The following is a 22,297-nucleotide window of genomic DNA, read 5'->3' on the forward strand; positions in this document are numbered from 1 at the left end:
TTACCTAGAGGAAGAAGCAACGCCTACGACGACGATAGTGATACCAGAGACGCCAAACCCTCTCGCAATATTCCGGTGGAGTTGATCTCTGTAGCTGAGCGAGTTGGGAAGCAAGGAATGCAAACGACTTTCTTCTCTAAGTTTGGGAGAAGAGACCGAACAGTTTCTAACTCTGAGAGGGTAAAATGGTATTTCAGAAAAAATATGAGTGAAAGAGCATTAGGGATTTCACATAAAGTTAAAGAATCTTTAACTTAGGAACGGAATATTCTGTTAAATCTAACTGTTTGGTCACGGTAGGGACCTAATTGAAAAAAAAATTGGGGGCAGGGACCCAATTGAAAGGAAAAAAAGTGTAGGGACCTAATTGAAAATTTCGCTAAACTATAGGGACCAACAGAGTAATTAAACCAATAATATTTATAGCTTTTCTTTAAAAAACTTAACTTCGTAAAGCTTTTATTCTTAAACTCTTATTATCTACGTTTTAAACTTTAAACTTTTAAATATTTTATTTTTAACCCAAAATTTTTATAAAATTATATTTGAAACTTCACTTATCTTAATATTTATAGAAGCAACCCTAAACTTTTACAAAATATCCATTTTTATCCCTGTACTTTATTTATTACTCAAAATATCTAAAAACTTATATAATTACAAATATTACCTCGATTTTTATACCCAAATACAATGTTACACTTCAAAAATAAAATTTAATTACTAAGCTTTCTTTTATACCAAAATCGGAACTCTTAACCTTTTTCTCTTAAAATATTACTTGTGCTTTAATTTGTTCTCGAGTTTTTCGATTACCGATTCTTCGCAACTTTTAATATTTTCTCTTGGCCATCAAACCTTACCAAATTAATCTCAAAATACCACACCACAGCAGCACCGAATTCACCAAAATACCCCGGTGACTGTTCATACATAGTCGACCCAAAATCTCAAGCAAACACTAATAATTCAATATAAACTTAATCAAACTCAAATAGTAATCTATCAAACCAAGATTCACTCATCTAATTTACATTTAATTATTATAGAATTATCAAACCATACCTCCATATGAAATCAAAGCAAAGGAAGCTCCGGAGAAACTTTCTGGCCGAGTTGCTAAAGAAGAAATCATCAGAAATCGCCTGTACCTCCTAGAATTCCAATTGGCCGAACTCATGGGGAAGGGGAGCTACTTCACTGTCAACTTCTACCAAACAAAAGTGATGCCAATATGTAGAGGAGAAAGATGCGAACACTTTTATTGGATTAGATTTTTTATTGGAGTTACAGATAGCAAAAAATCAAAATCAAAGCTCTCGGATTCCATGGAATTTACGTTCCCTCTTTCTCTCTTTTTTCTTTCTTCTTACAACGTTAAAGGAAGAAATGAGATGCTGCTGATGATGATTAATAATGATGAGGATGGTTTTGAATGGTTTGGTGATACATAGGGGGTTGGGTGTTATAAAACTAAGCTGCTGAGTCAGCGATTCAAGTTATAAATATTTTAAATGGATAATTATGAAAACTGGATATATTAAAAAACAAGTAATAATATATATGAATTACTAATATAAATGACATTAGCAACATAATGATAAAACATATACGGTGAAGCATTAGCAAAGCTAAGTTCATCGAAAAGTACCGATATTTACTCATATTGGCAGATATCTAGCTTGATAATAAATTATTAACTAAACTTTATTTTTAAATTAAAAATATCAATTACTCAAATTAAAATATATATAATTTTTGTTATTTATAAATTACTAAAATTATGGTTTTAATTATGTAAAATATTTTTATTATAACAAAAAAATATATATATAAGAATCTGAATTTAATTGAACTCAAATAGTTATAAAATTAATTTAAATACTTTTAATAAAATAATTTATAAAAATAAGAAACTCCAGTTAATAAAATAAATTATAACTTATTTATATTTAAATTTTAAAAAATGTGGTCGTTATAAAATACCTAGGTAAACCAAATGTATCAACAAATTACTTGTATCACCCAAAATGAAAACTGATACGTGTATCACCCAAAGCCTAATTTTATGTAAATCGAATTAGACTAATTCGAATTACAATTTTAAGCAATAATTCGAATTAGGTGGAGTAGATTTAGTAGGTAACGTTTAGATGGGAGTAAATTGAATTAGACAATTTCAATTTATGCATGCATGGGGTAAATCGAAATAGGTGGAGTAGATTTAGCTAGTACACGGTTTCACAAACCAATAGTAATTCGAATTAGGCTTGTTCGAATTACCCAACGGTTTGTGTGCCCATAGTAAATCGAATTAGGTAGTTTCGATTTACCCTATACTAAATCTAACCAACCTAATTCGATTTACCCTTCACCGAGGCCTCTATATAAATTTAGCTTGCCTAATTCGATTTACATGTGCATTGCCTCTATATAATTTGAATTCACTTCATTTGAATTATATTTCACCATCCATACCCCACCAAATTCAGAGAAAGAGATGCAGCCAATCTTGATGAGACACGACCCGGACCGAATCCACCGCTTGGATGGAGTCGCACATATCACTGGCAGCGTGCATGAGGAGGTTAGTAAAATAAATATTTATTTTGATGCCCTTTTATTTGTTTATTGTAAGAAATAAAGAAATTATGTGTTAGTTTTGTTTGCTGTAAACTTGAAGTATTAATTAGAGTTTTGATTTAGGAGTTGCCATGTGTTAGAAGCTATTTGTTGATACTAAACTGTTTAAAACATGAATACTATAATTGATAGAATCTGTAGATCTTGAACATGGGTAATAGTATTGATAGAATGATGGCAGTGTGTTAGAGTATACCAATAAAAAATGGATGTCGGATAATAGATTCTGAGAGTTTAATAGAAGTATGGTTAAGGTAAAAATAAAATTAAAAAAATCGTCTTAGATAATTTATTTTTGGTAAAATTTTGGGATTGTAATTGTTTTTTTTATGGCACGTAGCCCCACCGCTGCATCTCGAGTATGAGGAGGCAGCACGGTATGCTGTTAGGCGATAGGATCATGCTGTACGTCCAAATAGCGGGACTAGCCCATCTCGCGAGGCTCAATGATCACTGGTTTAAGTTGGATGAGCCGTTAGTTAGTGCATTATGGAGAGATGGCACCCGAAGACTCATATCTTTCATCTGCCATTCTGTGAGTGCACAGTTATGTTACAGGATATAGCCTATCATCTAGGACTCTCGATTGATGGTCACTATGTCAGTAGATGTTTGACGGACTTCGAGATGCACATCGAGGGAGGACGGCTGCTGTGGGCATGGTTTCAGGAGTTGTTCGGTGTGATGTCACCACCTGACTGCATCGACATCTTCATTGTGAACTACACTTGGATGCAGTGGACCTTCAGTCACTTTCCACAGGAAGAAAACGAGGAGACAGTCCAGAGGTACACTAGAGCGTACATTATGAGGCTACTATCGACATAGCTCTTTGGCGACAAGTCCGGTACTCGCATTCATATCAGGTGGCTGCCGTACATGGTGAGGTTACAGGACATGGGAAGTTATAGATGGGGTTCTGCCGCTCTGTCTTGGTTATACAAGTGCCTATGCCGTGTAGCCAACAAGAATGTGGTTAAGTTGGCAGGACCTCTACAGCTTCTCTAGTCATGGATCTTTTGGTGGTTTCCGAGTTTTAAGCCCAACGGTTATGGTTCCTTCTACTGGCCGTTGGCTTTAAGGTACACGGTTGATTATTAATTATATTCTGTGTTGACATGTTATATTTATATTTTTGTCAATTGTTAACAATGTTTATTGGATGGCAAGTGGTCAAGTTATCAGCCGACGTCTAGCGAGAAAGGACCTTGAGTCGCGCACTACAGACTGCAGATCGATTTACTTCGTCCTTGTGATGGGAGTACTAAATAGTTTAGTGTTTTGCTATTGACATATATTGTGAGTTTACTATACATAAGTGTTATGTTGGATGTTATTGCCTTTTCAGTTCGTTTGGATGCCGTACAGCTCTCCGGATGTCTTGCAGGTAGTGCATCTGGAGATATTAGTGCCACGGCACACTGCGTGTTGGAGGTCCGCGACGACCTTGATATACTTTGCTGTGATCGAGTGGCATCAGGTCAATAGGGTTCTGCCTCAGCCTGGAGGAGTTTAGTATCGCCAATAGCCCGCACTGAATATCAATTTTCTGATGTCGAAGGACGGTTGAGACGGTAATCGGTGGTTTTCCTTTACATTACAGAGCTGACATATTCATTGGGACCGTAGGGCAGACCACGTCTTACGATTTGATGTTGTTCCTGATCTAAGACCCTCTCATCAGTACTTAGATTGGTGGTATCAGCATGGGCGGAGATCCTTGTCACCTGAGCTATTCCTCAGAGACCCCAGAGGTGACCCCATCCAGCATGAGGCTTTGCATAGAGGTCCAGGACAGGCTCCACCGATGGATCGAATGCCTAATGTTTTTTTCTTAATTGACCCTCTATAGTGTACTAAAACCAAGAAGCTCTCATCACTAGCCATTATGAGACTCACTATGATGGAAAATTCGGATTTCACACCGATTTATACACACTAATTCCCTACTAAATCGAATTAGCCAGGCTCCATTTAGATATGTTGCTAACAATTTAGTAAATCTACTCAACCTATTTCGATTTATGCTTATAGGTCTCCATAAAGGTAAATCAAATTAGGCTATTTTGATTTACCAGAAAAAAATCCAACCATTCATAAATCTACTCCACCTAATTCGATTTACCCCATGCATGCATAAATCGAATTTGTCTAATTCAATTTACTCCCATCTAAATGTTACCTACTAAATCTACTCCACCTAACTCGAATTACTGCTGAAAATTGTAATTCGAATTGGCCTAATTCAATTTACATAAAATTAGGCTTTGGGTGATACACGTATCAGTTTTCATTTTGGGTGATACAAGTAATTTTTTCCTGCATTTAGTTTACCTAGGTAGTTTGCCCCAGTTTTAATATTTTTAATTGCTTGTTTGATTAGTTTAGGTCTTACTATAAGTAAATATATAATGTAATAGGCCTGTATTTAAAATTATATTATTTATTCTATTTTTCTAAAAAAATTAAGAAAAAATAAAAAAGTTAATACTTTCATGTATTATATATAATATTTTGAAAAGAAATTATATTTTTAAACTATTTTAATGAAAAATTATATTATATAATAATATTTTTAACAAAAAAATTAATTAATAAATTTTGAATATAATAATCTATTTATTTGTCAAGCAATATAAAATAAAATTTTAATTATTTTATATTTATATATTACACTTTAAAATATTATTTTAATATAATTTTTAATATTACAAAATTTTTTTGCATGATAATTAATATTAATGAATAAAGAATTTTCATATTTTTTGTATTTATATGTTTTATATTTAATTATTTAAGAATAAAAGATTCTATTGCCATTTAAAGTATTGTTATTTAAAATATTTATTTATATAGTAGGATATTCTGTATTTATTAGAATCCATCAATACTCTTCTTTTATATTTGCATTTGATTTTCATCTAATAAAATCTAATGGTCTATATAAATGTGATACATCTAATAAGCACATAATTATTGTGCTCATTTTAGACATATGCAAGCTTTTTTTCTAAAAAAAATATTTATATGGAATCAGAAGTAGAATATGATAACACAAGAATGAAGGAAATGGCAAGAGAAATAGAAATTAAATGTTATCACTTGGCTTATTTACACTGCTTTGATCTGTCTGTGTTTGAAATACATTATCATTTTCACTTGCCAAGTTCACATCCGGTATCCTAAAGACAAAATAAACATTATTCAGTGAAACTAGAGTAATTAATTACATCAGGATTTAGAAAATTTTATCAAAGAAAAGATTTTACATATTGAATCTTACATTTACGAAGAATCATAGTGAACTTCTGTGAATTGAAACCCACCTTCTGGTATATTGTGATTTTTTCTTGCATCTTGAAAAAGTAAGCAATCATCAGGCAACAAAAACATAGTAAAGTTGCCAAAATACACCAAAAAGCAAAACATACCTTTGTACATGCTTATTATTTGTCTTCTTCTTTTTTGTTTCTCTTATTTGTTGTATTTGTTCAGTTCTAACATCACATGCAAAAACTTATGTTAGCAAATAAAATTTTGATGAAAAAAAACATAGTATTACAATGTATCTACTTATCATCAGATTTAGTTTATTTTTCAGAAGATGAACTCTTAATAACGTACTTTCTATTTTTGGATTATATCCTAGAAAGCAAAGAATCATCAGGCAAGTAAACACAATAAAATTGATAAATACACCTAAAAATAATGCATACATTTTGCAGGATTGCGAACTTTTTTCTTCAATCTTCCTTTTGTTATTCGCTCAAATTCTTCACTTCTTATAATAAATTGGAAACATTCTGTTAATAAATAAAATTATGATGTAAACAGAAAACATAGCATTCTAATGATAATTTCTGAATCTTACTCATCATCAGATTCAGTTTGGTTTTCGGAAGATGAATCCTGAAAAATGTGGTTCCTTTTTTTGGATTCCATCTTGGAGAGCAAACTATCATCAAGCAATAAACACAGTAAAAATGAAAGAATACACCGAAAAATAATACTTACTTTTTTCCTTTCTTGTTTGTTGTTTTCTTGTTTTTTGTGCCTCCTATGAGTCTTGTTCAGAATCAGACTCAGAGTAAGTAACACTATCACTTTTTGAAGAGGTGTCCTTCTTTTGTGGCTTCTTCTTTTTCTCCTTATTTTCTTTCTTTTTCATTATCATCAATTTGTCTTTTAGCTGTGCTCTCTTGACGATACCCTAAAATAGGTAAAATATTAGTTTACATCATATGTATAAAATAAATACACCAAAATTAAAGAAAGGATTCTCTTGAGTTACCATATGATCCTTAATATTAGCTTCTATCCTCTGAACCAGCAACTTTTTAGTCCAGTACTGCAACCACAGTGGTCCAGAAATTGTATCCACCGACTTATTTTTGTGTGTGAATTCATGAAAATATACAATCATAAGAGTATAACGGCAGCCATCAACAGATTTCTTCTTTTTCAATATTTGCTCACTTATGCCCTTGATGAAGAAGTTGAGAATATGGCCACCTTAATTCCACTCACGTATGGTGTTAACATGAAAAATTGGCGGTATGTAAACGAAAAAAACCTTGTTTATGGTTGTCGGCAACAAGAAGGACATCTGAATGTAAAGAATGAATGTCCTCTTGAACTTTTGCCAATCTTCGTCCTTGTCAACACTAATCTCTATCATCGAGTCTGTCAATTACTTCAAAGTATTTCCTTAGAAGCTTTTATAAACTTCCTTGTCCTCCTCACTAAAATCTTGAAATTCAACTTAGCTTGGAAAGAGCGGTCCTACAAAAGCAGCAAAAATATTTCAATAACATAGATATAATGTAAAAATACACCAGAATAATTAACAAAATAGATTACAAAGAATATAAGTATAAAAATTTATGTAATCGGATATCAAATGCATTCAAGCCAATGGTAGCTCTTATATTTTCGTGGGTGATGTTTAATACACCGTATCGGGTGTCCAATATGGTTTTTATCAGATCAAATGAATAAGCCAACTCTTTCAAGAGCTTATACGACACATTCATGGGAGGAATGTGCATCAAACCACCAAATCTAAATTTTCGGACTATGGCTTTCTTTTCATGACTCATGTTTTCGAATTTATCATGAAGGAGTCTTGCGGTGTAAACCCCTGAAAATTATTGGATCATTAGTTAATAAATTAATTATTATATAAAGAAATTAGAAAATTAAATTTTATAACTTTAAGAAGTAAAAATATTTAAAATACGAATTTTAACACTAATTTTAAAGATTTTGGGTCAAAATTAGGCCAATGAGCCAAACTGGTTGAAGCGAATCCGTATTGGGCTGAAGGCCCAACCATATAAGCCTTGCTTTAGCTCTTTTTTCCATTCATTTTAGCCTCCCACACTGAAAGAAGAGAGGAGAAGGATAAGAACCGAAATCCTTATCACCCCAAAGTTTCAATCATTCATAACTTTTGATCCAGAGCTCCGATTGACGAGTCGTTTATGGCCATGCACTCGCAGTCCTTTTCAGTTCTATTCAAACGAAGTGGTAAAAAACTTTATAATTCATGCCTAGTTTTCCCTTCTACTGAATTCGTGATTCTTTGTTTTGGGTATTGAAGGTTTTAATGTTTTTTATGATTTAGGTTCAATCTAGTGGCAGGTAATTGTTGGGTTTTATCACAATCATTAATAGATAAGGTAAAAAAAACTCTAAATTCTTGTGGTCTGCCTAATTTTGTGAAACCTAGTGTTATTTATGGTGATTTGTATGGATTAAATTGAATTTAAGTTGAATTGTAGATTGAATCGGTGAATTAGAGCACTTAGAATCAAATTGTGGTGGTTGAGACTTGTTGAATTTTGTGTGGAGGTCAGGAAGCTTGCAAAGGGGGATTTTCTGGTGTTTTAAGCTTGGGAGAAATCAGCCAAGGTATATTTTGGTTACTCATAATTAATGTATAATATCATGTGGCTAGCTGATTGTAGGATAAGTTAAATTATATGAAGTATTGAGGATTAGTGATCAGTTCTGGTTATTGTGAATGGTTTGAATGGTTGAAGTGATGAACTTATTGTATATATATTCATATAGGTGATGTTCATGATGATTGGTGTGTATATGAATGTTATTGGTGGAAATGTAGGTGATATTGTGTTCAATGAGTTAATGTATTAAGTGGTTAGAATGTTGATTATGTAAGTAAATGAATGTGTGTATAGAGTAGGAATGATTGTGTTAGCCTGGATATGACTTGGTTGATTTTGGATTGAGGTTTTGGAAAGAATGAGGTTTTGAATTCTTTGAAAAAAAACACTAATTTTTGACCAATTTTGGTGGGCTATAACTTGATTTTCAAACTCTTAAATTTTGTAAAACTTATTTTGAATATTAAATTGGATTCGTGAAGTTTATAACGTTTGAAGAATGGATTAAAAATAATTTTTAACCAAAAAATTATGTGCGTTCGAAGTTGGATGTGTAAAACATATTTTTGCAACTTAGCAGCTTTTTTCTAAAGATTTTGATGCATGCATACGTAGAAGATCCCATGCGTACATGAGGATTGGGCTCTGCCCAGCACTCCCCCATACGCAGATGGTGCATGTGTACACGAATATGCGAATTTTAGCATTCATGCATACGCATGAGGCATGCGTACGCATGACACTCCTGTTTTGAAAAAGTTGTACTTTTGAGTTTTTAATCTTTTCTCTAGCTTTTCAAACCCCTGTATCACCTGTGTAACGTACGATAGCTGGTATTTAGGTTTTGGAACGAGCGTGAGAGCGTATTAGGTGAAATGAAAAGGGGTATTTACCTGTTATGAATTTACAGCCAGTGGAATAGAAGGTAGAGGAGTTAGAGTGAGTTATAACAATAAATGATTTTGATTGAAAATAATGAATATGATGATAATAATGAAGAGTAATGATGAGTAACTTGAGTATGATTTTTTTATTTGAAGTGAAACATGTTTGATAAAGAGAAAGAAATTGAAATTGAAAATGTCTGTGAAAATCGTGGTGGTGTACCGCTTACAGATGGTGGGGATCATGGTTATTTACCACTCACGAGTGTGTGTTTTTTAATTGAAAATCTTGCGAGGATTGTGGTGGTGTACTGCTCGTAATGGTGGGGATCATGGTAATGTACCGCTCACTAGGTGGGGATCATGGTGGTCTACCGCCCACCAGTTTTCAAGAGGACAATATCCGTGTTCTGACAAAGTAACCGATACGTGAACTCACGACCAGTAGGACAAGCATATATTATATGAATTTGTATGTTTTGTTTGACTGTGCTTGTCTTGGTTTGCCTAACTGTTTAACTATGCTTATTTGCTACTTGCTTTACTTGCTGTATCTGTGTAATACCCGGTCTAACCGAAATTCATTAAATAATAAGTTAAATAGGAGCGAATATGGTTGGAAGATTTGACAATTGGAATTTGATGATTTAAATATGATATTTGGATTCAGTGAATTTTTTCGAGTCGGAAAACATAGTTTTCTGCGTAAAAGCGCGCAGTAGAATTTTGACCGGCAGTACCGGCTGAGACCTGTCTGGTACTGCAGTTGAGAAAATTGATTATGAGTAAATAAGATTAAGAAATGAGAAATTATAATTTGGGGAGGTAGAAATATTTGAAGTACGATTTAGAGCGCTAATCTTAAAGGTTTTGGTCCAAAATTGGGCCAACGGACAAAAATAAGTGAACCGGGCCTAAGTGGGCTCAAGACCCAACATATATAAACATTAGTTATGAGCATTTCAGCTCATTTTACCCTAAAAAGAAGGGTTGGGGCACTGAATTGAGAAGAGAGAAGAGAAGAGGAAAACCTAACTCTCTTTGATCTTCAAACCACCATAACTTGAGCTACGGGGCTCCGATTGACAAGCCGTTTGCGACCACGCATCGCTCTTCTCATCCTCTACAATTCTATCTAAGTTTTGTGGTGAGTATTCCATTTATCTCTGCCCAGTTTTTGAAATTTCCCACTGTTACACGTTTTTGGATAGTTAGTGTTGAAATCTTGTGATTTTGGGTATTTAGGGATACTCCAACATGGATTCTAAGTGGGTTCTATCCCTACTTCATATGGGCTGAGGTAAGAAGTGCTCAAACCCTTGTGATTTGTCATTTTTATGAGCCTTAGGTTGATGTATGTATGTGAAATTGGTTATGTTAGTGTATTTGGTGATTTTGATGCACAATTGGGAGGTTGGTGTTGCTTGTGGAGCTTTGGTGAGGCTTGGAGCTAAGGGTTGGTGGAGACTTCCATAGAAGAGGCTCAATTGGTTTGGCTACAAGAGGTACGGTTTAAGTTTCATTTAAGTACTGTGTGGTGTGATGAGAATTCCTAGGCTAGATGCCCCTAGGATTAAGTTTGGATTATGTAAATGGTTGGTGCTAATATGCATAGTTGGTATGTAATGTGAATTAACGATTGGGTTGAAAATTGTGTGGCCTTGTATGCTTGGTGTATTGAGAATTTGATGTATTGGGTAATGAGTATTGATTTGTGGTTTATGCATTTAAATTGTGAACTTGGGCCGGAGGCCGGAAAGAGGTAAGAAAGGTAAGTTGATGTGTGCATTGTATGATGACACAAGTGATTGGATGAATTTCAGATAATGAATATATGAATGATTGGGTTGGTTATTGAATAATAAGATTTGAGGAGTTGAAGTGTGCGATTTGGTAATTTTGGGTGGAATTGTATAGATGAGGTATGTTTGGTTTTGGTTGAGGTATGTTATATGGTCATATATGTGATCATGATTATTGATGCCTTGATGGTATGATGATGCATGAGAGATATGTATGTTGTGATATATGCTTGAGAAATAATTAAGGTTGATTTGTGGGTGAAACCATGTGATAGTGAGTATGATATTGATTATGTATAATGAGGATTGATTGGAAATAGTATTGTTGGAAATTGGGATGAGGAAGGATGTATGACATGTTAATGTGTTTGTAATTTAGCCATTTGTTTGAAATGGGTAAAAATGGTTATATGGCGGTTTTGTGAATTGTGGTAATGTGTTAGTGTATGAGTTGATGAGGCTTAATGTCGATTTTGATATACTTTGATTGATTTCAAAGAAAATGGATGAAATTGGCATGTTTTGGTTGATTTTGAAAAGAGTTGGAAATGGCTTGTTTTGAAAATGGCACTTTGCAGTTTTGAGTGAAAACAAGATTTTTGGGCATACTTTGACGGGATATAACTTGGACTGCGGATTTCTGTTTTGTGCCAAACTTGTTTAAAAGTGAAATTGGATCCAGGATGTCCATGCCATTCGAATAACGGGAGAAAAACGATTTAAAATGAGAAAGTTATGTCCGTCAGAAAATTGGGGGTTGAATCTGTGAATTCTACAGCTTTTAACTTAGAAAATTTTTAGCAGAATGACCCTCCACGCGTAGGCACACTTGGCGCGTACGCGTCGTTCTTCAAGAAGGCACCATCCACGCGTGCGCGTGGTGTGCGCGTGCGCGTGGTGTGCGCGTGCGCATCGATGTGCTGCACCCAATGCCCAGCCATTTTCCCGAGAGTTATGCCAGGGTTGTGCTAGTTTTGTGCGTGCAAATGCACCCACGCGTACGCGTGGCTGACGCGTACGCGTCGTCTGGCTGTGTTTCAATCCGCGCGTCCATGTGTATGACGCATACGCGTCGATAAGCTTTGTGGCCATCCACGCGTGCGCGTGAAGTACGTGTGTGCGTGGCCCTGTTTTCATGCCAAAGTTGATTTTTGAGTTTTAAAAGCCAAATCTCATACTTCTAAACCTCCGATCTCACCCCTTATGTATTAAATCTTTATGATATGCCTAGCAATGAGGAAGGAGCTAGGGGATGTGGTAACTTGCGAATGAAGCAAGGGGAAAAGTTGTGATCAATGATGATCAAAGATGATTATATGAGATATGGAGGATGACGATGGAAGTACCGTGCATGCCATGAGCCGAAGGGCTATATTTATTGATAAATGGCTGGTTCTTGATTGAATCATGAGCCGGATGGCTGAGTTATTGCCGGGTTACGGCAAAGCCAGTATTGATTATAGCTGAGTATAAATGCATATATGATTAATGAATGAATGTGTTAAATGGATAATAATGGAAAATGTTGAAATGTGATGTGTGAACCCGTGTAGTAGGCAGTGGCCTTGTCCACTTGCTCCGGGCATGAGAATGTTTATGATAAATGAGTTTAATTATGGAGTTTTGAATGAACGTGTTTGTGATACCTGGGTAGTAGTAAGGGGTGGTGGTTCATCCCGCTTACTCCAGGTTAATGTTTGAGATTTTATAACAATGAGGATTGCTTTTAAACTGAACGAATGTATATTCTGAGATCCTGGGCAGTAGCAAGGGTTGTGTTCGTCCCACTTGCTCCAGGTCAGAGATTGTGCCGCCTGGGTAGTAGCGACAGTAGTGGTGAATCCACTCGCTCCAGGTTGAGCTTTTGAACACCCGCCTAGGTAGTAGCCGCAGTAGTGATTATTCCACTGGCTCTGGATTGAGCGGGTAGTAGCAAGGGGGTTGTAGCTCAAGCCTACTTGTTCCGCAAGAGGTGTTTCTGTCCAATGGTTAGCTACCAGGACATGTCGGGTTGGCTATATAACCGAAAGATGATATCATCAGCCATAGGACAGGCATACATCATTTGCATATGTTTGAATTGTTTGGGTTTGCCTATTTATTTTGGATTTCTACATCATATATGCTATGTTAACTGATTATGTGCTACTTGTTCTACTTGTACCTTATTTGTGTATTACTTGCCTGTATTGCTTGTGCTTGTACAACTGAGAGGCCCCTCATGCTGGTGTCAGTGGATGTTGAGGGCTGTTCTTGATGAGATAATTTGAGCTCCCTGGGTAGACGCAATGATGTGGTTTCACTAGCTCCAGGCGAGGGTATGATGTATTGATACAGAATTGCTGAGGTAGAATAACTGGTGATGGTTTTGTTTATGATTCTGAGTCTGATTCGTGGAAGAGTCAGCGAGTTGGGAAACATGTGAAACATGAATTAGTTTTAGCACTCCTTTATGACAGTTGCCTATTCATGGATTAGCGAGAACCTAGGATGGATAATTGTTGAAGAAGTTTAGGATGCTTAGTGAGTTTTTATTGCAGTACATTGTATTTATTTGGCACTTTTACCGTACTAGGAACCCATGGGCCCGGGGTTCTCATTCCGTATATATCTCTTGTTTTTCAGATACAGGTCCAGGTGCTTAGAAGTGAGCTGTGGTTTGTTTGAGAGACGGCGAAGATCTTGATTTTCTCTACTTTGTGTTTTGCTTAGAATCTCTCCACCTTTGTTTTGAAAAGATTATATTATGTATTGAACTTTTTTGAACTTGCCTATAGAGGCTCTCATGTTCCCTTTGGGAGAGATTATGATATACTGTTGTCAACTACTTTCATACTGTACCCTAGCCGGCCTAAACTTCGCGGGTCGCGACTAGTGGCTATTTACTTATGTTATATATATCTATCTATTATCTATCTCTTAATCTCCTTTATGCATTGTCTGTATATCGCTTTTGGCTTCACGTTTTATCTTTTTGTTGTCGAAACGTGAGTGATACATCTTCGCGATTTTATTTCTACTCTTTTCAGGCTTCTCGATTAATACTCCTTTCGAATTTACCTATATTTATATATTAAAAATCCACCTGAGAGTCGTACCACCGTAATATCATTGACTTATGACTCGAGTATAAGGATTTGAATATTAGGGTGTTACAATCTGTACCCTATCTGTCTTTTCTTTGTTTGATTTGTATGTGTTTGTATGTAAGAGACCCCTCGTATGGCAGAGGCATGACGAGCATTGTTCCACTGGTGATGATGAGGTGTAGAAGAGGCAAAAAGTGAAGAGTTAGACTAAGTTTAAGCTCCCTTAGGTAGATCACCAAACTTATGGCTTAGTATAATTCCTTAACTTTAATTATTGAGTATCGGAGTTCTAGGAATATTCCTGGCTTTTTCGAGACCTTATATATTAATTATGCGGGCATTTTTACTATACTAAGAACCTCCGATTCTCATTCCATACATATTTTTGTTGTTTTCTAGATGCAGGTTGAGATGCACCTCGGTGAGCATCTAGAGGTCTCTATGCAAGCAAAGATATGAATTTTGGGATGTTATATTTTGGTTTTCAGGCTATGTATTGATGTATGTAGATTCTCTCACGTATATTTTTGTAGTTTTCCCTCTTAGAGATTTCTTTTGGAGAAACATGTGTTTTATTTCTGTTTTGGGATAACCTTGCATTATGTATATAAATATGTATGTATACTCTGGCCAACCTTAACTTCGAAGAAGTCTGGAGCTTGATATTTGTATCTCTTGGAATTCTCTTCTATATATGTATAGTTCATCCTTCCTTTCATTCTTGTATATCTGTTTTATGCTTATCCGTACGAGTGTTATGTGACTTCTGTTACACTTTTGCTTAACTTCTTTTTCAAGGCTCCTAGCAACAAATTCTTTATATATATATATATATATATTTTTTTTTTCTTTTAGAGGTCGTAGCATCTTGCCACCTCTGATTTACGTCCTAGGCGTAAAGCTCTGTCTGGTAGGGTGTTACTTGTAGGGCATCTCAAATCATGGATTTTCTGTAAACAAACAAGAATCATCTAAATAAACTATATTTATACAAGAAAAAATTGAGTTGGTCTAAGATATATGTGCTTACATTATATTTTGGTGCAAAGTTCTTGCTTGTCATTTTTTCTGTAACGAATAAAAAATAAGCTTAATAGATAACAACAAACCAAGTGCACCTTAATTCACCAGAAATGCACCAAAATATGAGCCATATATACCTCTATTATTTTTTGATTACATGAAATAAAGTGAGTTCATAATGATATTCAATTTAATCAGACATGCATAAAATGACACCAGAACCACAAGAACAATATTCTGTTTCTGGTTACAGCAAGAACAGGACAGTAGCACCAATTACACATGAGTTCACTTAAAATACACCAAAAAAAAGTTTTTAGTTATACAAACTCAGTTTCTATAGACAAACTCAGTTCAAAACATGCAAAAATGTACAAAAAACATTCAAATCCTTCAAACATATGAAAATATACATTAAACTATACGCAAAACAGTACGTAAGACAGTTATCACCGATTGAACAATATGATGAAAATAGTAATATGTATTTTAAAGAAAGAACACCTAATGAATCTACTAAATAAACAGAAATATGACTAACTAATGTTTCATGATCGAAGTGAGAAAAAGAAAAGTGAAAAAACTGGACGATTAGTAAACAGTACCTTTAATAATCTTTCGTCTTTTATTTATGTGTTTCTTGATGGAGATTTTAAACTTCTCTTGTAGATTTCCTTGAGTTTTTGTGATGATTTTGATAGTTTTTTTAGAAATTTCAAGCGTTTGAATTTTTAGGATTGAGATTTTGATCAAGGAAGAAGAAGTGTTTTTCATAATAGTGCGCTATTGAACGTTGATTGAGTGCGTATTTACATGCATGTTAATGTGAGGATTATTTTTGTTAGATTTAAACTAACTTGTATGAATTCGTATGCCAAAAAAAATTTGTGTGTAGTAGGCCTGAACAAATTAACACCCCTTGTATAGCCGCGTGTCTTGACGGCTAAGTTGTAGGAGATATAGAGGGGAATGAAGAGAAATTATAAATTTTTATGTGAATTTCATGAAGCTTGGTTTAAACCCTCTCTCTACTTCTCTGTTCTCTCTAACTAAATAGTGGAAGATTCGATTAACGGGTCATTAGTGTTGCTTTCCTATAGAACCAAAAGTCAGGAAAGTAATAACATCCAAATTTTTTATTGTATGTTTAGGTGGGGATAAAGTAATAACTATGAATTCGGTATTCAAAAGATTTAATCGCTGATAAAAAGATTTTTAAAAGATGTTATTGATAAAATAGTTCTTGAATGATTTGAAATATGACAAAAACAACTAATAATTATTAAAATTTTTGTAAGTAACAAAAGAACATTTATATTTAGCAAACGACTTATCTATTAGATCTAAATTTTTGTGGTAACATTTCAATAAATATTTAGAAGGTGTAAAAGAAAAATTCAGAACAAAATTCAATCTCTAGATTTTTTTTATTTTTCAAAAAAATATGATCATTCACAATAATTTTTTTTTTAAAATCACTTGACCAAAAATGACCAAATTTTAAGGATAAAAATATCTTTTTTTTAATAATGTTTGCAAAATTTTGCTTTAAAATTTGATTTCTAAAGTCATTTTCTAGAATATATATTTAATATCTAGCTTGTTTTGTCATGTTTTTAAATCTTTTGGGGACTTATTTGTCATTAGCGTCTTTTGGATTTTGTTTTATTAGCGAAGCAAATTTTTAGATATTATTTTAATAGTTTACTCTCATTTTTAATTAAGCAAAACCTAATGTTATTATAATCTAAAACCATGTAGAGACCAAAAAAAATTATTTTTGTTATACAGTCAATGAAATAAGTAATAACTTTTAGTTATTTATCTCATAGATAAATAAAATATACTGAAAAATATTTTATTTGCATATAAGATAATTAACTAATGTTAATTATTTTATTGTGGTATAAACGAGATAAATCTAGATGGTAGAGGATAACTGAAAAAAAAGTATTTGAGCGTGGTGTGAATTATTTTGAATTGAATAAGATCAGTTTATTTGGCTTCTGAAAAAATATTTTAAATTAAAATATTTTAAAATATAAACTTTGATTGGATATAATTTGAATGACAAAAATTTTAAACTTTAGATTAATTGGTCTCATCCAAAATCACAATAAATTGAATAATATTTGATTAGAGAATAAATTTAAATTGATACAATTCAAATCACAACAAATTATATTGATTTTATCTTTGAAGTAGATCTAAACAACTTAGAGAACACCAATTTCCTCGTTGTCTAATGCACTTCCTCTACTGAATGTTGTTATTTATCTAGTTGGTGGGAGCGAACCTCCCCTCAATTTCTTAAAAATTAATTAGACAGTGTCAATTGTTAAATCTTGTTAATTCTGACTGTTAAAAAAAAATCAATCGTTAAGATTAGTAGATTAGTAGCGATTTATACTATACTATTATAAAATAAAATTATATCCACTACAAGGATTTTGCTCATTTGTGGCGGTTTTTTTTTTTGTTTGTGGAGGTTTTAAACCCCCACAAAAAGGATCGTAGCAGTTCCAAAAACCTCCAAAATTTGAGGTGCCACGAGCTCCTTTGTGACGGTTTTTCACAACCCCCACAATTTCATTCAGTGGCGGTTTTCTATACTATTTTGTGGGGGTTCTGTGCTAGTGTTTTGTGGCAATTCTTGGTTAATCATTGTGGCGATTTAGAACCCCCATAAAAGAAATTTTCAATTTAAAAAAAAAAGACACATTCATGTGGGGTTTCAACCTCCACAAACATGTCAATATTATTCTTAAACAATTAATCTAGATACTAAAATTATATTATTATACTACTAATTAATTATCATTTAAAAGAAATCTTTAAATAAGACACATTAAAATTTAGAAGAAAATTAAAATATTACCTATTTGAACAAAATTTAACACAAGAATAATTTAAAATATAAAACAAGACACTTAGCGTCTATTAAGTATTAACCAACACATACATGAATATTGTGCATCTGCGTGAAATCCTGTTTTATTCTTCCTAACACTAATTATAAATCCATATTATGCCATCTTCAATTAAATGATTGCTTACCACATAAGAAGCAAATGACAACATTGCCATTGGATCAAAGTTGGCACATATAGCTGCGAATACATATAAAATAAAAGGCTTTGTAAATTTTGCAGTTGTATACTTGTATCATCAAACAATAAAGGTACCAATCAGCAAAATAAAATACTAGCCAAGACTAGAAGCAGCAACAACAACAAAAAGACTCGCCCCACTAAATGGAGTTGGCTATATGGATCAAATGATGCTAGTGTGGTCTATTATGAATCATGTCTAAACTCAACCTGTTAACACTAGAAGTAAAGGACAAAAAAATTTAAGTCTATGTAGAATTAATGAATTATCCTCATATGACTTATCCGAATGTGAAAATTACACAATTCAAGCTTGTAAATACAAAAAGGTAAGGTGGAGAGTTTCTGCATACCGTATAAAATAGCTCCAACAAATGCGTCCTGGCATCAGTTGTACCAATAATCTCTGATTCTGGAATCTTTTCAGCAGTCCCAATAGATAACCTTCCACACACGGATCCTATTCCTTCTGCAGTAAATCTTGTTATCGACTGGAAGGATTAACCGAAAAAAAAGATCAATACAAGTAGTATTTACCAAGATTTAAAATAACTAGTAATAGCTCAACTAAATCAATAACTACTTCTAAAAGGTGGCAAACTTTCCTAATGTGGCAAACTTTCATTCAATTAGTTTTTGAAAGTATGAAGAACAAAATAAATAGGAATACTTTTGTGCAAATTTCAGATAAGATGCACAATTATCAGATCCAAATTTTGGAAAGTGTTGAACTTGTTGTCAACCTGCAAATTACACCATTGTGAATTTTTCCATCTCACAAATTCTGAAAAGGAGAATAGAAACACTGCCTTGTAGTACTTGGCTAAAGGAATAACAAACTCTGAAGGACTAGCCCTACAAACGAAAGAAAGATTGAGTTCAAGACTTTATAATTGAGAACAAGAGTTCATTAAACAATTAGTTGATCCATGCCTCTGTAATTGAACAAACATACAAAAACTGATAAATTAGCATAAAGAAAAGTAAAGATACTCACCTAGGATTGTAAAAGACGGTAAAGGGACTATTATTTGCAGCGGCATGAGCAGCTGCCGCAAGAATCCCAATATGCATACTATCGCTTGACAATACCGAGGATGATATGTTGGCTGGTTGCCTGTTAGCTAGCCTAATGCCCAAAAGAAGCTGTTGCTTTTCATCTCTGCCAAAACATTTAAAAGAGCAGGAAAGATAGTCAAAATGCAAGTCATTTGCTGAAGTGAGTTGAATCTTTGAAATATTGATTTTCAATATATTTCAAGACAGTTTTGAAAACTTCGACTCAAGCACCAAACAGCACAAAAATGATTAATTTATTACCCTCACCGTATAAATAAAACAGAGTCTCCAGCAAAGAGCTTCTTTCTACTGACAAATAGACTCCATTCAGTTGTAAGCATGTGGTGCTTTGGTTGCCCTGGTTAAGGTGAATAAATAAAAAGATCTTCAGCAAGTTTCCAATAATTTTGCTGTTTCAAATTATATACAGGACTGCACATTATGCATACCTCGATATATATGACGGAAAGTCCAAACATTATTATGCAAATCTCCCTAGCCATAAGTTCTTGTGCAGGAGGTTGCATAGAATAATCCTACATGAAAACATGGAAAAGATCAAAGCCTGGAAATTTTATTCAACATAGAATAATCCCTAGCCTTCTTTTTGGTATTTGTAGAGTCTTAAAAAAAATAAAAATCATCAATACACTTCATTATTGAGAACATTTAAAATAATACATGTATATAAAAACTAAAGAATGCATTCAAATTACAGCACATATTACAAAATAAGATAGTAATAAGCTAGTAATAAGTATTCTACAATTTTTGTCGTCTTTCTACTCATGGTACAATTACTCATCAACTAAGTAAATATTCGTTGAACTTAATAAATATTTAAAAATAAGAAAGCTTATCTTGGCTTTAACTACATTGATAATAATGGATGATATCATATCTAATATAATAGAGTTAGAGACTAGGGTTATTAATTAAATATTTTTCTCAGACTTGTGCAAAAGAATAGTATAGTATAGCGATACATACTCTATATCTGCCAAACCATTAATCAACTGTACTCGGACATTTGGAGGCATCTTAATCTTAAAAACAAACCTGTGATGACAATATAGTAAAGATAGGGGTAAATAATAATAATAATAGAAGAAGAAGATGGACAACAAATAGAATGTATAAGGCTCACATTGTCAGTTCTCTCACAATATCTACCAGGGCCAATCTTTTCCTTGTCTTGATTTCATGTATTCCTATAAAATTAATGCCGGATATAAATCATACTATTCATGAATTGGACTACATAAGATTGAAAATTTGAAAAGCATACTATTCATGAATCTTACATTTTCTCCCTCTATCTGTGGAACTAGAGAGCTAGGAATCAAAATAGTTGTGCCAAGCATCACTAGATAATGTTGGAAACCAAGTAGGATTGCCTCTGCTTCATTCACATAAGAATTTCACAACTCAATTATCATAGTATGAATTCTCAAAAGGATGAATTCTCAACCAACACATAGTTACAAGTTCTAGAAAGTCAATTTAACTCCTTAAATAGAAATAAACAAATTCAGAAAATATGTATAAGTTACTAAGTCATAATGATAGAATCCGTTATATCTCTCTTCAGTTTAATGGATAATGTAAAGCAAGTCCCACAAACATTGCTATGTTTCTTTCTTCTAGTTATAGACGATATAATTTTCAGGAATGTTGTTAGAAGAAGCAGGAATCATGTTCTATTAATCATTGAAACTACGAAATTTAATCCCAAACTAAATAAGCACAAAGTAGGAACAAATCCGAACCTCAATGACTCAGAACGACATGAGAATCAGTTTCACGAGATTTGATAGCTTCGAACGCAGCTTCAATCGAAGCTTCCAGAGTCTCCAGCTCGCTCACCTTCCTGATCTACTCAGCCAGCACCACCGGCGACACATTGATGGAGGAGACTTGGCGGCAATGGCGGCGAAGAGATGAATGGAAGTAGCGATGGGATTGAGATTTTAGGGTTCAGCCTCTCCCTCATTCTCTTTCTCGAAGAACTCTTCTGAATTTTTTTTAGTATGCTCACTTAATTTTTGTTTGGATTGGGCTTTTTATCATTAATTTGGTTGAGAGTATTATATCAGTGGGAGTTTTTGTTATATTATTCAAAATTATCACAAATAAAATATACTATGGAGGTTTTAATAATTCCCACTAAAAAACTTCCACAAATAAATAAGAATTTTGTAGTGATCTTCATTCTTATACCGTTTATAAGTTTTTCATATTAGTCTTCCTTGTTAATGTAATCATTTTTTTTATTTTCCTCCAAGGGTTACGTTTTCTAATAATCCAAAAGAATAATTTCATCTATTTTCTACGTCCAGCTTCTACCTCTATCTTTCTTCAATTTCTTTTCATTGTCGACAACAAAATAATTTCTGTTACTTTTTTGTTATGGAATAATTCAACCGAAAGCTTTTTTAAAAAATAAATAAATAATGGAAACAAGTTTCTATCAAAGCTAGATATTTGTTGAAAATGTCATGTTCATTCAAAAGTTTTAAGTAGAAATCTCTAAAGCAAACTTTTGATTTGGATTCTGCAACAATCCTGTTATCCTTTAGATATTGTTCTAAGTAATAAAGATATATGCACAGAGTAAATAGATTGAAATTAAATCACCTAAAGCATTTTCCCAAACCAAATAGTAAAGTTTATTCAAGAATTAATGATAACAAATTAAACAAAAAAACATTAGACTTCGGGCAATGGTGGTGGATTACAAGAATTTGGACCCTCTAAATTTTGAATTTTCATTTTAAA

The 22,297-nt window shown here is 33.4% G+C and overlaps 1 protein-coding gene across 7 annotated transcripts; it reads right to left on the bottom strand.

The window, feature by feature from the left end:
* Positions 1-14,998: 14,998 nt before the first annotated feature.
* LOC112696789 (auxin response factor 19) lies at positions 14,999-21,647 on the bottom strand. 7 transcript variants are annotated; one of them, XM_072197193.1, is made up of 12 exons: positions 21,289-21,605; positions 20,824-20,921; positions 20,667-20,730; positions 20,510-20,578; positions 19,969-20,055; positions 19,787-19,877; positions 19,458-19,622; positions 19,204-19,315; positions 18,814-18,951; positions 18,408-18,460; positions 15,358-15,395; positions 14,999-15,277 (listed from the first exon to the last, which is right to left on the bottom strand). In XM_072197193.1, coding segments are annotated over exons 6-11 (543 nt in total). In that variant the 5' UTR covers positions 19,861-19,877; positions 19,969-20,055; positions 20,510-20,578; positions 20,667-20,730; positions 20,824-20,921; positions 21,289-21,605; the 3' UTR covers positions 14,999-15,277; positions 15,358-15,394. The 7 variants fall into 7 exon arrangements, 4 of the variants coding, with proteins under 4 accessions (XP_072053294.1, XP_072053293.1, XP_025605440.1 ...); XM_072197192.1 differs by having other exon boundaries at positions 15,162-15,277; positions 20,824-20,918; positions 21,289-21,580; XR_011862392.1 differs by lacking the exon at positions 19,204-19,315 and having other exon boundaries at positions 15,162-15,277.
* Positions 21,648-22,297: the final 650 nt, after the last annotated feature.

This window comes from Arachis hypogaea, chromosome 6 (genome assembly GCF_003086295.3).
Source record: "Arachis hypogaea cultivar Tifrunner chromosome 6, arahy.Tifrunner.gnm2.J5K5, whole genome shotgun sequence".
Classification (NCBI taxonomy): domain Eukaryota; kingdom Viridiplantae; phylum Streptophyta; class Magnoliopsida; order Fabales; family Fabaceae; genus Arachis; species Arachis hypogaea.

Excerpts from the sequence above, each read along its gene's own strand:
- LOC112696789 (XM_025749655.3), bottom strand. The coding sequence starts at position 19,860 with ATGCTTACAACTGAATGGAGTCTATTTGTCAGTAGAAAGAAGCTCTTT. Across the intron at positions 19,316-19,457 it reads ACCGTCTTTTACAATCCTAG|GGCTAGTCCTTCAGAGTTTG; the intron begins GTGAGTATCTTT and ends TTTCGTTTGTAG. Across the intron at positions 18,952-19,203 it reads CACAATGGTGTAATTTGCAG|TCGATAACAAGATTTACTGC; the intron begins GTTGACAACAAG and ends TAATCCTTCCAG.